This window comes from Salmo salar, chromosome ssa07 (genome assembly GCF_905237065.1).
Source record: "Salmo salar chromosome ssa07, Ssal_v3.1, whole genome shotgun sequence".
NCBI lineage: Eukaryota > Metazoa > Chordata > Actinopteri > Salmoniformes > Salmonidae > Salmo > Salmo salar.
Window position 1 is genome coordinate 62,190,125 of NC_059448.1, and position 18,485 is coordinate 62,208,609.

The 18,485-nt window shown below is 45.7% G+C and overlaps 1 protein-coding gene across 1 annotated transcript in view; it reads right to left on the bottom strand.

Annotated features, from left to right (window-relative positions):
* Positions 1-18,485, bottom strand: part of LOC106594572 (TBC1 domain family member 15) — a 67,847-nt gene that overhangs the window by 39,446 nt on the left and 9,916 nt on the right. The window contains exons 6-7 of the mRNA XM_045722408.1: positions 6,976-7,078; positions 3,665-3,865 (exon numbers count right to left, since the gene is read on the bottom strand). Of these exons, the coding sequence (XP_045578364.1) occupies positions 3,665-3,865; positions 6,976-7,078 (304 nt within the window). The remainder of the gene's footprint in view (positions 1-3,664; positions 3,866-6,975; positions 7,079-18,485) is intronic.

The window sequence follows — 18,485 nt, forward strand, 5'->3', positions numbered from 1 at the left end:
CCCCACTCTGGCCTACAGGTCTACCCATGTCCCCACTCTGGCCTACAGGTCTACCCATGTCCCCACTCTGGCCTACAGGTCTACCCATGTCCCCACTCTGGCCTACAGGTCTACCCATGTCCCCACTCTGGCCTACAGGTCTACCCATGTCCCCACTCTGGCCTACAGGTCTACCCATGTCCCCACTCTGGCCTACAGGTCTACCCATGTCCCCACTCTGGCCTACAGGTCTACCCATGTCCCCACTCTGGCCTACAGGTCTACCCATGTCCCCACTCTGGCCTACAGACCTACTGAGAAACAAAGTTCAAACATTTTTAAGTGGATTTCTCATTTCCAGACATTTCTGAGAAGCACAGCAAGTGTGACATTTTGCCGTTCCACTCTGGGTGCCATTCCACTGAGTGGGTTGTGTGTGGTGACTATTTCTATGTTTAGCAAGGCACATGTCATCCAACATCACACTCAACCACACCTGTGGAGAGGAGAGGAGGCTAGCTAGCAGCACAGGTTGCCTTGGCAACGCTGAGAGCAGAGGGTCACTTCTAATTAAAACAGAGGCAATTAGAGAGGAACTGGGTGGCTGTTACCACAACCTCCTGGTTTAATGGAGACAGACGGTAGAGCTGTGTGTGTGAGGAAAAAGGGAACTTCTGTCAGAGTACCATCTAGCCAGTCTGCACTGGTCCTGGCTGAGAGTCCCATCTAGCCAGTCTGAGAGTCTCGTCTTGCCAGTCTACACTTGTCCTGGCTGAGAGTCCCATCTAGCCAGTCTGCTCGGGTCCTGGCTGAGAGTCCCATCTAGCCAGTCTGCTCGGGTCCAGGCTGAGAGTCCCATCTAGCCAGTCTGCTCGGGTCCAGGCTGAGAGTCCCATCTAGCCAGTGAGACTGGTGGGCACTAGGCAGTAAGCAGCCGTGCTTCACATCTCAGAAGATTGCTACAGTAGGTCATGTTGATGTGGTTCTGGAGACGTTAAACACTGTCAGATCTGATCACCTGTATGTGTTTCCTAAGCCTGTGTTTATCACCAAGACAGGTCAACTCAAATCAAAGTTTATTTGTCACATGTGCCGAATACAACAGGTGTAGACCTTACAGTGAAATGCTTACTTACAGGCTCTAACCAATAGTGCAAAAAAGGTATTAGGTGAACAATAGGTAAGTAAAGAAAAAAACAACAGTAAAAAGACTGAAAAATGCTTGGTCCTCCTTTTCCTGAAGTCCACAATCATCTCCTTAGTCTTGGTTACGTTGAGGGATAGGTTGTTATTCTGGCACCACCCGACCAGGTCTCTGACCTCCTCCCTATAGGCTGTCTCGTCGTTGTCGGTGATCAGGCCTACCACTGCTGTGTCGTCTGCAAACTTAATGATGGTGTTGGAGTCGTGCCTGGCCATGCAGTCGTGGGTGAACAGGGAGTACAGGAGGGGACTGAGCACGCTCCTCTGAGGGGCCCCCGTGTTGAGGATCAGTGTGGCAGATGTGTTGCTACATACCCTCACCACCTGGGGGTGGCCCATCAGGAAGTCCAGGATCCAGTTGCAGAGGGAGGTGTTTAGTCCCAGGATCCTTAGCTTATTGATGAGCTTTGAGGGTACTATGGTGTTGAACGCTGAGCTGTAGTCAATGAACAGCATTCTCACATAGGTGTTCCTTTTGTCCAGGTGGGAAAGGGCAGTGTGGAGTGCAATAGAGTTTGCATCATCTGTGGATCTGTTTGGGCGGTATGCAAATTGGAGTGGGTCTAGGGTTTCTGGGATAATGGTGTTGATGTGAGCCATTACCAGCCTTTCAAAGCACGTCATGGCTACGGACGTGAGTGCTACGGGTCTGTAGTCATTTAGGCAGGTTGCCTTTGTGTTCTTGGGCACAGGGACTATGGGGGTCTGCTTGAAACATGTTGGTATTACAGACTCAATCAGTGACATGTTGAAAATGTCAGTGAAGACACCTGCCAGTTGGCCAGCACATGCCCAGAGCACACGTCCTGGTAATATGTCTGGCCCCGCAGCCTTGTGAATGTTGACCTGTTTAAAGGTCTTACTCTCGTCAGCTACAAAGAGCGTGATCACACAGTCGTCCGGAACAGCTGATGCTCTCATACATGCCTCAGTGTTGCTTGCCTCAAAGCGAGCATAGAAGTGATTTAGCTCGTCTGGTAGGCTCGTGTCGCAAGCCCTGCCACATAAGACGAGCGTCGGAGCCGGTGTAGTATGATTCAATCTTAGCCCTGTATTGTCGCTTTGCCTGTTTGATGGTTCGTCGCAGGGCATAGCAGGATTTCTTATAAGCTTCCGGGTTAGAGTCCCGCACCTTGAAAACGGCAGTGCTACCCTTTAGCTCAGTGCGAATGTTACCTGTAATCCATGGCTTCTGGTTGTGGTATGTACGTACAGTCACTGTGGGGACGACGTCCTCGATGCACTTATTGATAAAGCCAGTGACTGATGTGGTGTACTCCTCAATGCCATCGGAAGAATCCCGGAACATGTTCCAGTCTGTGCTAGCAAAACAGTCCTGTATTTTAGCATCTGCTTCATCTGACCACTTTTTTTATAGACCGAGTCACTGGTGCTTCCTGCATTAATTTTTGCTTGTAAGCGGAAATCAGGAGGATAGAGTTGTGGTTGGATTTACCAAATGGAGGGCGAGGGAGAGCTTTGTACACGTCTCTGTGTGTGGAGTACAGGTGATCTAGAATTTTTTTCCCTCTGGTTGCACATTTAACATGTTGATAGAAATTTGGTAGAACTGATTTAAGTTTCCCTGCATTAAAGTCTCTGGCCACTAGGAGCGCCACCTCTGGGTGAGTGGTTTCCTGTTTGCTTATTTCCTTATACAGCTGACTGAGTGCAGTCTTAGTGCCAGCATCTGTCTGTGGCGGTAAATAAACAGCCATGAAAAGTATAGCTTTAAACTCTCTAGGCAAGTAGTGTGGCCTGCAATTTATCACAATATACTCTACTTCAGGCGAGCAAAATCTAGAGACTTCCTTAGATTTCGATGCTCCAGCTGTTGTTTACAAATATGCACAGACCGCCCCCCCCTCGTTTTACCGGAGTATGCGGTTCTATCTTGCCGATGCAGCGTATATCCCACTAGCTGAATATCCATGTCATCTTTCAGCCACGATTCCAGGAAACATAGGATATTACAGTTTTTGATGTCCCGTTGGTAGGATATTCGTGATCGTACCTCGTCTAATTTATTGTCCAATGATTGCACGTTGGCGAGTAATATTTACGGTAACGGCAGCTTTGCCACGCACCTTCTGCGGATCCTCCCAAGGCATCCCGCTCTGTGTCCTCTGTACCCGCGTCTCTTCCTCTTGCAAGTAACTGGGATGTTGGCCTTGTCGGGTGTTCGGAGAATGTCCTGTTTGTCTGCTTGTTGCAGAAAGAAATCTTGGTCTAATCCGAGGTGAGTGATCGCTGTCCTGATATCCAGAAGCTCTTTTTTGCCATAAGATACGGTGGCAGAAACTTTATGTACAAAATAAGTTACAAATAACGCTTTTAAAAAAACACATAGTAGCCCAATTGGTTAGGAGACTGTAAAACTGCTGCCATTTCTTCCACCGCCATTTTCCAGTTCCAGAGTGTGTGTGTGTGTGTGTGTGTGTGTGTGTGTGTGCGTTCATTCCCAGTGTCTACTCTGACTCACCCTGGTGATAACCTCAAAGCCTGGTTCCTCCTGCTGGTTGATGTCCAGTCCAGGTATGGCCTCATTCAGCAGGTCAGCCACCTCCCCGACAGGCCTCTGCTGCAGTAGCTCCGTGTCTGGACCCCGGAGCGCATCAAACAGGTAGTTGGTCACCCTGGAGAAACCGCCCAGAGTAGTGGTGACTGGGTCCTGAGAAAACCTCTGTTGGGGGAGAGGGAGGAGAGAGGGAGTAAAGCAGAACAGGGGAGAGAGAGAGAAGAGGAAAAAGGAAGAGGATTGCGGGGACAAGAGAGGAGTAGAGCGGGAGAGAGGGAGAGGAGAGAGGAGAAGAGGGATGACAGGGAAGATAGGGGTCATGAAGGAGGTCATTGTTAACGCTGTGGCACCAGACAGATGTAGTTTAGCTGCAGTCTCATTATAAGCACTAAGATGACAAGGGCTTATTTTAGCTATGTGCTATTTTCACCTAATCACAGGTGTGAAATGTTACATTTGGAAGTACCCACAGCTAGATGATTTACTGCACATTTTAACTTTCGATTTTCATCAAAAGCAACGGGGAAAGCATCTCAAGAGCACAACAGCATTGGTTATCATCTCAGATTCCCAACCTAGTACCCTCCCCCGGCCTCCCACTGCCTGAAACACTTTCAACTCTCCAGACTGCGTACTCTTACGATGAAGAAGTAAAAGCCTACAATATCACATCACCAAGAAAACTAATGCTTCAAGGACTCATTTTTTTTTATACTCTCGCTACAAAAGTACCACAGGAATCAAAGACTTTACAGAAAAGAGGCCAATCTATTTCTCCTGCCGTTGGTTACCGGCCGGCTGAGACGCTGCTCATTCATCTTCGCAATTGGATTTTTTAGAGTCGCATTAGAAAACAATATTCCAGCAGCGTTAACCCCTTTGTGAAGAGAGGCCACCCAATGTTATTAGCAAGTCAAGGCTCATTAGCTTCTCCTCCACAATCCCTGCTTTACTAAATGGCTCCTGTAAAACTGATCTAGGGCAGGAGAGAGGAGGCTGGGCTGGGAGGGAGGGAGGCACCCTGAACCTTAATGATAATGAGTACAGTACTCTCACTCAGCCAGGCAGCCTCAGCAGCCAAGCTAATGTCTATGAGATGTAGCTGCTATTCCATAACGCAGTCGGGATGTAAAACAATGTGCAACTACAGTTAGGCCTGTTATCTGCCCACTACGCATTACCAGACGTCGTTAACAACATGCCCCGGTTCCTTTGGAGAGAGCAGAGGCACGGCCCACTTTTAATTATAAAGGATAACACTAAGACCTGCGCTGACGGAGGTTCTATTTCAAACAGAAAAATATTTTTATTACAAGAGTCAAAATGTCAACGAGAAGGACAATAGATTAATGATCCAATTAAAAGTCCCTGAGGCGACCTAAAAACAACTCCTGACAACTATTCCCTCTGTCTGCTGGCCATGTAGCCTGGTGCTGATGGCGTACAAACTTTATTACCCAGATCTCCCCTGTTCAGAGCATGTATCCCCCTGTAACCCCCATCCTTTATTACCCAGTTCTCCCCTATTCAGAGCATGTACCCCCCTGTAACCCCCATCCTTTATTACCCAGTTCTCCCCTATTCACAGCATGTACCCCCCTGTAACCCCCATCCTTTATTACCCAGTTCTCCCCTATTCAGAGCATGTACCCCCCTGTAACCCCCATCCTTTATTACCCAGTTCTCCCCTATTCAGAGCATGTACCCCCCTGTAACCCCCATCCTTTATTACCCAGTTCTCCCCTATTCAGAGCATGTACCCCCCTGTAACCCCCATCCTTTATTACCCAGTTCTCCCCTATTCAGAGCATGTACCCCCCTGTAACCCCCATCCTTTATTACCCAGATCTCCCCTATTCAGAGCATGTACCCCCTGTAACCCCCATCCTTTATTACCCAGTTCTCCCCTATTCAGAGCATGTACCCCCCTGTAACCCCCATCCTTTATTACCCAGTTCTCCCCTGTTCAGCGCATGTACCCACCCCGTAACCCCCATCCTTTATTACCCAGTTCTCCCCTGTTCAGAGCATGTACCCCCTGTAACCCCCATCCTTTATTACCCAGTTCTCCCCTATTCAGAGCATGTACCCCCTGTAACCCCCATCCTTTATTACCCAGTTCTCCCCTATTCAGAGCATGTACCCCCTGTAACCCCCATCCTTTATTACCCAGTTCTCCCCTATTCAGAGCACGTACCCCCTGTAACCCCCATCCTTTATTACCCAGATCTCCCCTGTTCAGAACATGTACCCCCCTGTAACCCCCATCCTTTATTACCCAGTTCTCCCCTATTCAGAACATGTCTGCGTCCCAAATGGCACCCTATTCGCTATATAGTGCACTACTTTAGACCAGAGCCCCTTTCCCTATATAGTGCACTACTTTAGACCAGAGCCCTATTCCCTATATAGTGCACCAATTTTGACCAGAGCCCTATGGACTATAAAGGGAATAGGGTGCCATTTGGGACAGAGTTAATATCTCCTACCCTGGCTTTCAGAGAGGCCTCAAAACAAACCAACAAAATGTGCTGCTCTCATTTAGTCACCGGCCTACTCAGAACAAACTCATTAAGTCACCGGCCTGCTCAGAACAAACTCATTAAGTCACCGTCCTGCTCAGAACAAACTCATTAAGTCACCGGCCTGCTCAGAACAAACTCATTTAGTCACCGGCCTGCTCAGAACAAACTCATTAAGTCACCGGCCTGCTCAGAATAACAGTTTGTTACCGCTGCTGAACAAACTCCTTTGACCGGCCCGCAAACACTATAGTCACCGGCTGGGAGAACCTTAGTCCGGCAGGTTCTAGAACACACTCTAGCGGTGTGAGGCGGCCAGTGTTCTTAGACTAGGGCTGTGAGGCGGCAGGTTCTAGACTAGGGTGTGAGGCGGCAGGTTCTAGACTAGGGTGTGAGGCGGCAGGTTCTAGAATAGGGTGTGAGGCGGCAGGTTCTAGAATAGGGTGTGAGGCGGCAGGTTCTAGACTAGGGTGTGAGGCGGCAGGTTCTAGACTAGGGTGTGAGGCGGCAGGTTCTAGACTAGGGTGTGAGGCGGCAGGTTCTAGACTAGGGTGTGAGGCGGCAGGTTCTAGACTAGGGTGTGAGGCGGCAGGTTCTAGACTAGGGTGTGAGGAGGCAGGTTCTAGACTAGGGTGTGAGGAGGCAGGTTCTAGACTAGGGTGTGAGGAGGCAGGTGTAGACTAGGGTTTGAGGAGGCAGGTGTAGACTAGGGCGTGAGGAGGCAGGTTCTAGACTAGGATGTGCAGGTTGTACCGTAATAAGTCCGAAGGTGGCATCATCTAGCAGGTTCTCAAAGGACTGGGACATAGCTCTGCTGTGGGGGCTGACCTGGAGGAGGGAGGCATCTGTGGTCGACCTAATGGGGAGGACAGAAAGAGAAAGAGCGAGAGAAATTACAATAAGTGAGATATGACTCATCATGAGACTAGTCTGGAAGAGAAGCTCCAAGAGTTGGTGGTTTCAGGGCCGAAACTTTGGTTTAGAAGTGGGGGGGTGACATAATTATTATATATATTTTTTTTATCCAGTCGGATAAACACTCCAAACAGCCTCCCCAACCGCTCAGAGGCCTCCGCATGGTCCTAAAGCACACCGTTGCTTCTTTTTGTATCACATTCCAATGATAAAATCCCACGCCCCCAGTGAAAGTGGCGTCTCCGGTCTCAGGGAACAAGCTTGTCTGGAAGAGAAGCTCAGAGAGTCACTGGTCTCAGGGAACAAGCTTGTCCAGTATTGGATTCTGCCATTACAGAATCCAATATTGTGTCAACCACTTAACAGTCCTTCACTAAGCTGTGCTCAGATCCAGCCTGTAGACCTCTACAGAAGCCCTTAACAGTCCTTCACTAAGCTGTACTCAGATCCAGCCTGTAGACCTCTACAGAAGCCCTTAACAGTCCTTCACTAAGCTGTACTCAGATCCAGCCTGTAGACCTCTACAGAAGCCCTTAACAGTCCTTCACTAAGCTGTACTCAGATCCAGCCTGTAGACTACTACAAGTCACAGGACTTAACTGTGTGTTGTTAGTGTCTGGCTGATGTGTGGAGTAGACTACTTCTAGTGCTAACAGCCCCACAGCCAGTGGTAGTGTCCCAAATGGCACCCTATTCCCTTTATAGTCCACAGGGCTCTGGTCAAAAGTAGTGCACTAAATAGGAAACAGGCTGCCATTTGGGACATGAGGAGAGTCTTTGCTATGGTTAAGATGATCCCCACTAGGACTTGTCCCTCCATGAATTATTGAAGAGCTCTATTGATTTTTCCTGGAAATTGAATAGGGACTCTTAACAGACTAAACATTTAACACGTAAAAAAAACACCAGGTGTGACAATGGTTGCTTCACATCGGGACGTAGCACGGGGAAACACTGTCTGCTGCTTGCGGAAACATAACACACTTCGTTCAGTAACATCCCTGTACTAGAGTAGGTAGGCTCAGTGACTAGTGTTATGCATATCATACAGTGGGTTCAAACAGGGGTCGTGTCCCAAATGTAGGGCCCTATAAAGATCTGCGTTGCGGAGAACGCGGACGGAATTACGGAATCCAAACATTACAACGGAATTCAACATTAAAACATTTAACTATTGAAGCTAGTAGGACATCACCTAAATGCATTGAAGCAAGTAGGACATCACCTAAATGTATTGAAGCAAGTAGGACATCACCTAAATGTATTGAAGCAAGTAGCACATCACCTAAATGTATTGAAGCAAGTAGCACATCACCTAAATGTATTGAAGCAAGTAGCACATCACCTAAATGTATTGAAGCAAGTAGAACATCACCTAAATGTATTGAAGCAAGTAGCACATCACCTAAATGTATTGAAGCAAGTAGCACATCACCTAAATGTATTGAACAAGTAGCACATCACCTAAAGTATTAACAATAGCACCTAAATGTATTGAAGCAAGTAGCACATCACCTAAATGTATTGAAGCAAGTAGCACATCACCTAAATGTATTGAAGCAAGTAGCACATCACCTAAATGTATTGAAGCAAGTAGCACATCACCTAAATGTATTGAAGCAAGTAGCACATCACCTAAATGTATTGAAGCAATTCTTTGATCATATTAAATAGCACATCACCTAAACGTATTGAAGTGATTGAAGTTAGCAGGACATCACCTAAACGTATTGAAGTTAGCAGGACATCACCTAAACGTATTGAAGTTAGCAGGACATCACCTAAATGTATTGAACTTAGCAGGACATCAACTAAATGTATTGAACTTATTAGAAAATTCTATTACTTTCCATAGATGATCATAAAACATGAACAAAATAAGTCAGTGATGAATAAATTCCTTCAAATTCCTGAAGAGGCCAGGTCACAGGAATGCCCCTGTCTGTGTGTGCCCGTTTGTCTACCACTTTCTGTAGCCGTTAGCGATGATGCTAATGAAAAATAAAAAAACGCCATCTGGCAAAATGGTAGCCTATTCCCTTTATAGTGCACTACTCCAAAAGATGTACACTATATAGGGAATAGGGTCACATTTGGGACAGTAGTGTGATGAAGTTAATTTGCCTGTTTGAATAGTCCTGCAGTCCCAGAAAACCAACAAAGCAGTTGTTAAGGCGTGCAACTCATTAAAAACCTCTGCCAGCTGTAATATACTCTGGGATTTTAATATTCAGAGCTATTTCAAATAAACTCAACTGTGCTCAGTTTGGCTCATTTAAAGCAGAGGAGAGAGTGAGGCTCCATCCCAAACGACACCCCCTTCCCTATAAAGTACTTTAGAAAGTAGTGCACTTCATAGGGAATAAGGTGCCATTTATATGAGTATAATGGGTGGCCTATTGCCACTCCGGCCAGGAGAGAAAATGAGAAAAGAGACAGGCGGGTCGAGGATTAAAAAGTGAAGAACAAAAGGAGGGTCATTCTGCAACTCCTCCAGACTCCTGGTGCCAATTCAGAAACATTCCTAATTGATATTTGGGAAAAGGTTGATTACTAATGAAAGCTGATTGTAATGGGCTTTTATCTGTGGAGGAGTATGCCTATACTAGGATGGAAGCAAATATAAGTAATTATAACTTCATAACAAATCATGCAAATAATTATGTACATTTAACAGGAATATGTTAATGTATAGACAAACGGTTATGCATTTTTATTTGTCATTAATCAAGTTCATTTAGGAAAATCCGACTAGCTAACATTAGCCAGCTAGCTATACATTTAGCTTGCTCTATGGAAGGTTGACATTTGAATGAACTGTAATTTGTGTTGTTTAAAGGCCCAGTGTGGTCCAAATTCAGTGTTTCATATCATAATGTACAACTGATGTGTTTGCTATGCTTTATCTTGGCCAGGTCGCAGTTGCAGATGAGAACTTGTTCTCAACTAGCCTACCTGGTTAAATAAAAGGTGAAATAAATAAATATCATATTGTACAACAGCTGATGAAACTAACACTGTAAAAGAGTGAAAACATTTGATCAGTTTTATTTCCTGATAGTTTCTAGTTGAAATAAACTAATCAGCAGGTTGGCATGGGCGGGAGTTTCGGCTTCCCATGGTGACATCACAATGCGGTAAATTAGTTAATAGACCAATAACAAAAAGATTTCCAAACCTCTCTGCCAATAAAAGCTAGTTTTCCATATTCCCCTCCTCACTTAGATCCCTCCCAGACAGTCTTAGCAAAATTCTTGCCAGAGAAATTACATTTTTGTAAATTTTAATGGAAATTATTATAGTATGGTACTTCAATAAACCAGCAAACCAAGCTGTCATCTTGTGAACCAGTGGATGTAAAGAATTTAGCTAAAGCATTTACTACAAATTGAATGAACAATGTTGTAAGCTTGCCTTGCTGTTCATTAAAACATGTTTCAAAGTCAAACACTAGTCATTGTTCTTTATTGTGGTAACGGAGATTGAAGATGTTTGTAACGTAGCTGAAGTAACTATTGTAGTAACGTTGGAGATTGAAGATGTTTGTAACGTAGCTGAAGTAACCATTGTAGTAACGTTGGAGATTGAAGATGTTTGTAACGTAGCTGAAGTAACTATTGTAGTAACGTTGGAGATTGAAGATGTTTGTAACGTAGCTGAAGTAACTATTGCAGTAACGTTGGAGATTGAAGATGTTTGTAACGTAGCTGAAGTAACCATTGTAGTAACGTTGGAGATTGAAGAGGTTTGTAACGTAGCCAACTATTTTCTAGCGTATTGTGTAGTTGATGATGAAAAGAGCTGTATGCCTATGGAGCTGTGTGGCCCATCTGTATGGACCCTAAAACGTTTGGTATAAATAATAGTTCAGAACAGTGGTTTTAATTGCTTCAACTGGTTAATCATTAATCCCCAAGAAATTGCAGAAAATTACAGAGTGAAGGAAATGCAACTGTCAAACTACTATTATGAAATAAAAGTCCTGCTTCAGTACAACTCCACATTGAACCACAGCCAGAGGATGACTACATTACGACTGCACATTGAACCACAGCCAGAGGACGGCTACATTACTACTCCACATTGAACCACAGCCAGAGGATGACTACATTACTACTCCACATTGAACCACAGCCAGAGGACGGCTACATTACTACTCCACATTGAACCACAGCCAGAGGATGGGTACATTACTACTCCACATTGAACCACAGCCAGAGGATGGCTACATTACTACTCCACATTGAACCACAGCCAGAGGAGGCTACATTACTACTCCAATTAACCACAGCCAGAGGACGGCTACATTACTACTCCAATTGAACACTGAAGCCAGATGCTACTCCACATTGAACCACAGCCAGAGGACAGCTCATTACTACTCTGAACCGGTACATTACTACTCCAGATTGAACCACAGCCAGATGACTACTCCACATTGAACCACAGCCAGATGACTACATTACTACTCCACATTGAACCACAGCCAGAGGATGAATACATTACTACTCCACATTGAACCACAGCCAGAGGATGAATACATTACTACTCCACATTGAACCACAGCCAGAGGACAGCTACATTACTACTCCACATTGAACCACAGCCAGAGGGCACATTATTGTTCTGCGGTTCTCATTTGTTTCTCATATGGTAAGTATGTGTTGTTGCATGAGAAATAATGTATAAGGAAAGCTATTACTGCCGTCAGTACTGGCATTGTGAAAAACACAAGGCTCGTCTTCAATGAATTGCGAGGTAAGCAATCCTTTGGCGGCTTCTGCTGTGCATGAGTGATGTCCCATTCCATAGGGTTATTTATCTCTCCCTACGACTAAATGCTCCGTTTGAGGGACACTCCCCCACCGAGGGACACTCGAAAACGAGGGGAGGCTAAGATGGGTTATTGGAATTGAGAGTCTCTCTCGCGCTCCCCCCCAATTGGTCCTAAGAGACCAGTAGACTGTTAGCCTGACACAGCAGGTGGAAGGTAAGAGAAGGCTACACCAACACAATGTAGCCAGCCACACACAGAACACACAGCAACTCACCACCCACAGCATTAGCATAGAAATGGTGTTGAAACACAACCGTTAAAACCGTCCAATCCACTGAAGTAAAGGGGAGCCTTTAACAACCCATCACAGCATGGCAGCATCTAGAAAGAGATAAACTGCAATAGCAGCTCCCCGCATGCAAATAAATCCCACAGCCTTCGTCCCAAATGGCACCCAATCCCATATATAGAGCACTAACTCCTACCAGAGCCCCTGTATATAGAGGATAGTGTGGTGTGTGGGACGCCACCACGGTGTGAAGGCGGTTATTATTACTACTAGAGAGGGGAAACCGCTGCTAAAGGCCACTGAGAAACTGCCTAACAAAACACCTGATAGATGAACAGACAGTTCTGTGATTCTGTTGGACACATATAGGGCTGAGACTGGCACCCTATTCCCTGTTTACTACACTACGTTAGACCAGAGCCCTATTCCCTGTACTACTTTAGACCAGAGCCCTATTCCCTGTTTACTACACTACTTTAGACCAGAGCCCTATACCCAGTTTACTGCACTACGTTAGACCAGAGCCCTATTCCCTGTACTACGTTAGACCAGAGCCCTATTCCCTGTACTACGTTAGACCAGAGCCCTATTCCCTGTACTACGTTAGACCAGAGCCCTATTCCCTGTTTACTACACTATATTAGACCAGAGCCCTATTCCCTGTTTACTACACTATATTAGACCAGAGCCCTGTTTACTGCACTACATTAGACCAGAGCCCTATTCCCTGTTTACTGCACTACATTAGACCAGAGCCCTGTTTACTGCACTACGTTAGACCAGAGCCCTATTCCCTGTTTACTGCACTACATTAGACCAGAGCCCTATTCCCTGTTTACTACACTATATTAGACCAGAGCCCTGTTTACTGCACTACATTAGACCAGAGCCCTATTCCCTGTTTACTGCACTACATTAGACCAGAGCCCTATTCCCTGTTTACTACACTACATTAGACCAGAGCCCTATTCCCTGTTTACTGTACTACATTAGACCAGAGCCCTATTCCCTGTTTACTACACTACATTAGACCAGAGCCCTATTCCCTGTTTACTGCACTACATTAGACCAGAGCCCTGTTTACTGCACTACGTTAGACCAGAGCCCTATTCCACTGCACTACGTTAGACCAGAGCCCTATTCCCTGTTTACTGTACTACATTAGACCAGAGCCCTATTCACTGCACTACGTTAGACCAGAGCCCTATTCCCTGTTTACTACACTACATTAGACCAGAGCCCTATTCCCTGTTTACTGTACTACATTAGACCAGAGCCCTATTCCCTGTTTACTACACTATATTAGACCAGAGCCCTATTCCCTGTTTACTGCACTACATTAGACCAGAGCCCTGTTTACTGCACTACGTTAGACCAGAGCCCTATTCAATGCACTACGTTAGACCAGAGCCCTATTCCCTGTTTACTGTACTACATTAGACCAGAGCCCTATTCAATGCACTACGTTAGACCAGAGCCCTATTCCCTGTTTACTACACTATATTAGACCAGAGCCCTGTTTACTGCACTACATTAGACCAGAGCCCTATTCCCTGTTTACTGCACTACATTAGACCAGAGCCCTGTTTACTGCACTACGTTAGACCAGAGCCCTATTCCCTGTTTACTGCACTACATTAGACCAGAGCCCTATTCCCCATTTACTGTACTACATTAGACCAGAGCCCTATTCCCTGTTTACTACACTACATTAGACCAGAGCCCTATTCCCTGTTTACTGTACTACATTAGACCAGAGCCCTATTCCCTGTTTACAGCACTACGTTAGCCCAGAGCACTATTCCCTGTTTACTGTACTACATTAGACCAGAGCCCTATTCCCTGTTTACTACACTATATTAGACCAGAGCCCTGTTTACTGCACTACGTTAGACCAGAGCCCTATTCAATGCACTACGTTAGACCAGAGCCCATGTGAGTGAGTGAGTGTCTCTCCTCCCAGGTTCTGTAGCAGCGCAGCAGAACCACCATAAATCTCTTCTGGATGAGCAATGAAGCCTCCTGTAAATGACATTCATGTTAAGTAACAACGACCGTACAAACACCGGTCCGCTTAGCCGGGGGGGGACTCTGTTCCCACAGCACCGCCGCCGGGGGGGGACTCTGTTCCCACAGCACCGCCGCCGGGGGGGGACTCTGTTCCCACAGCACCGCCGCCGGGGGGGGACTCTGTTCCCACAGCACCGCCGCCGGGGGGGGACTCTGTTCCCACAGCACCGCCGCCGGGGGGGGACTCTGTTCCCACAGCACCGTGCTGATGTCACAGTATATGGTAAAACAAACGGGACCACACTACTTTCTACTCCTCATGGAGAGGTAATCAATGTGTACGGAAATAATGAAACAAACACAAAACCAAACAGACAGACCCATGGTTGTCCTGTAGTGTCCTTTCATAGATGTCAGGTATTGTAGTCAGTGTTAAAACCTCTACTCCTGAGTCAACACAGTCCTGGTTACTGTACCAAACAGTGTACACTGAACGCTGGCCAACAGGACACGTTCACATCAATATTGTGATGGATACAGTCATGCCTTCATAAAACATTATAATACCTTGTAAACAATATCAGCAGTAACACCAGTTGATGAGATTGCCAATAATAAATCATATGAATTAAATTAGGCTACCGGTACTCATAAGGGACATACAGTGCATTCCGAAAGTATTCAGACTCCTTGATTTTTTCCCCCCACATTCTGTTATGTTACAGCCTTATTCTAAAATTGATTAAAGAAACAAAAATACTCACCAATCTACACACAATACCCCATAATGACAAAGGGAAAACAGGTTTTTAGAAATGTTTGCAAATGTCTTAAAAAATAAATAAACAGAAATAACTTATTTACATAAGTATACAGACCAGACCCTTTGCTATGAGACTCGAAATTGAGCTCAGAATAATCCTGTTTCCATTGATCATCCTTGAGATGTTTCTACAACTTGGAGTCCACCTGTGGTAAATTCTATTGATTGGACATGATCTGGAAAGGCACAGTGCATGTCTAAGCAAAAACCAAGCCATGAGGTCGAAGGAATTGTCCGTAGAGCTCCGAGACAGGATTGTGTCGAGGCACAGATCTGGGGAAGGAAACCAAAACATTTCTGCAGTATTGAAGGTTCCCAATCATTTTTTAACCACCAAGACTCTTCCTAGAGCTGGCCGCCCAGCCAAACTGAGCAATCAGGGGAGAAGGGCCTTGGTCAGGGAGGTGACCAAGAACCCAATGGTCACTCTGACAGAGCTCCTGAGTTCCTCTGTGGAGATGGGAGAACCTTCCAGAAGGACAACCAACTCTGCAGCACTCCACCAATCAGGCCTTTATGGTAGTGGCCAGACAGAAGCCACTCCTCAGTAAAAGGCTCATGACAGCCTGCTTGGAGTTTGCCAAAAAGGCACCTAAAAACTCTCAGACCATGAGAAACAAGATTCTCTGGTCTGATGAAACCGAGATTGAACTCTTTGGCCTGAATGCCAAGTGTCACGTCTGGAGGAAACCTGGCACCATCCCTACGGTGAAGCATGGTTGAGGCAGCATCATGCTGTGGGGATGTTTTTCAGTGGCAGGGACTGGGAGACTAGTCAGGATCGAGGCAAAGTACAGAGCGATCCTTCATGAAAACCTGCTCCAGAGCACTCAGGACCTCAGAATGGGGTGAAGGTTCACCTTCCAACAGGACAATGACCCTAAGCACACAGTCAAGACAACGCAGGAGGGGCTTTGGGACAAGTCTCTGAATGTCCTTGAATGGCCCAGCCAGAGCCCGGACTTGAACCCGATCGAACATCTCTGGAGAGACCTGAAAATAGCTGTGCAGCAACGCTTCCCATCCAACCTGACAGAGCTTGAGAGGATCTGCAGAGAAGAATGGGAGGAACTCCCCAAATACAGGTGTGCCAAGCTTGTAGCGTCATACCCAAGAAGACTCAAGGCTGTAATCGCTGCCAAAGGTGCTTCAACAAAGGGTCTAAATACTTATGTAAATTATATTTTTAATTTTTAATACATTTGAAGAAAAAAAAGTCTAAAAAGAGTTTTTGCTTTGTCATTATGGGGTATTGTGATGTCATTATGGGGTATTGTGTGTAGATTGATGAGGGAGAGAAAAAAAAGTTAATCCATATTAGAATAAGGCTGTAATGTAACAAAATGTGGAAAAAGTCAAGGGGTCTGAATACTTTCCCGAATGCACTGTACGTATATTATCACAATACTAACTGGATACAGTCACAGTTGATGAGTTATTTATACAGGGTGCCGAGCTGATGACGTGAAACACAACAATACTACATCTTCTAGTAGCCTACAGACAACGAAGAACAAGGGCGCTTCCTGCCATCCAGGACCTGTATACCAGGCGGTGTCAGAGGAAGGCCACCCAAGTCGTAGACTGTTCTCTCTGCTACCACACGGCAAACGGTACCAATGTCTGGAAGCAACAGGACTGAACAGCTTCTATCCCCAAACCATAAGACTGCTAAACAAGACTCACACACACAATGGACACACACACACACACACACTCACACCTCACCACATATGCTGCTACCGTCTATTATCTATCCTGTTGCCTAGTCACTTTACCCCTACCTAAATGTACATATCTACCTCAATTACCTCGTACCTCTGCACATCAACTCAGTACTGGTACTTCCTGTATATAGCCATGTTATTACCTCATACCCCAGCACATTGACTCAGTACTGGTACTTCCTGTATATAGCCATGTTATTACCTCATACCCCTTTACATCAACTCAGTACTGGTACTTCCTGTATATAGCCATGATATTACCGCATACCCCTCTACATCAACTCAGTACTTCCTGTATATAGTCATGTTATTACCTCATACCCCAGCACATTGACTCAGTACTGGTACTCCCTGTATATAGCCATGTCATTACCTCATACCCCAGCACATTGACTCAGTACTGGTACTCCCTGTATATAGCCATGTTATTACCTCATACCCCAGCACATTGACTCAGTACTGGTACTCCCTGTATATAGCCATGTTATTTTTACTCACTGTGTATTTATGCCTCGTGTCACGTTCTAAATGTTTTATGTTTAACTCCGTGTTGTTGGTAAAGGGCCCGTCAGGAAGCATTTCACTGTTAGTCAACACCTGTTGTTTACGAAGCATGTGACAAATAACATTTGATGTGATGAAGTACTACAGATGCTTTTCAAAAAACTGGTTGAACGGACATTTTTACCCTGTAGGCACCTGCAACAAGTAGGATAAATTACACTTGCCGACAATTACTTGCCTCCAACCAAATGAATTTGAATTTTGAATAATTTGGTCCGGCCCATTTTTTAGTTGGAAGTGAAAAATCTTAATTAAAATAAAATACAGATATTTTTTTATTTAACTAGGCAAGTCAGTTAAGAACAAGTTTTTTTTTTTACAATGACGGCCTACCCCGGCCAAACACGGACGACACTGGGCCAATTGTGTGCCACCCTATGGGACTCCAAATCACAGCTGGATGTTATACAACCTGGATTTCGAACCAGGGAATGTAGTGACGCCTCTTGCACTGAGATGCAGTACCTTAAACCACTGCGCCGTTCGGGAGCCCCGAATTTCAGTTTAGTTCACATTTTTTGGGGTCCTGTGCCAGTTGTAAATCAAACAAATAAACGTGTGAACACCATTAGATTTGTGAATTTTGACATATGTTAGAAGAAATAGTGAATTGTGTAATGATATTAATATATTTGACTGCAACTGAATGGACTGACTTCCATAGACCCTGAAGCCCTCTAGCGGTGACTATAGGAATTACACTGACACACTTAATTTACCATCATACGCAAGGAAACAGTTTAACCTCTCTTTCTGGCCATTATATCTGCTAACAAAAGGTGCAGAGAGGAACCTACAGGGGGGGTAGCAGCAGAGAGGAACCTACAGGGGGGATAACAGCAGAGAGGAACCTACAGGGGGGATAACAGCAGAGAGGAACCTACGGGGGATAACAGCAGAGAGGAACCTACAGGGGGATAACAGCAGAGAGGAACCTACAGGGGGATAGCAGCAGAGAGGAACCTACAGGGGGATAGCAGCAGAGAGAAACCTACAGGGGAGATAGCAGCAGAGAGGAACCTACAGGGGGGTAGCAGCAGAGAGGAACCTACAGGGGGGATAGCAGCAGAGAGGAACCTACAGGGGGATAGCAGCAGAGAGGAACCTACAGGGGGGATAACAGCAGAGAAGAACCTACAGGGGGGATAGCAGCAGAGA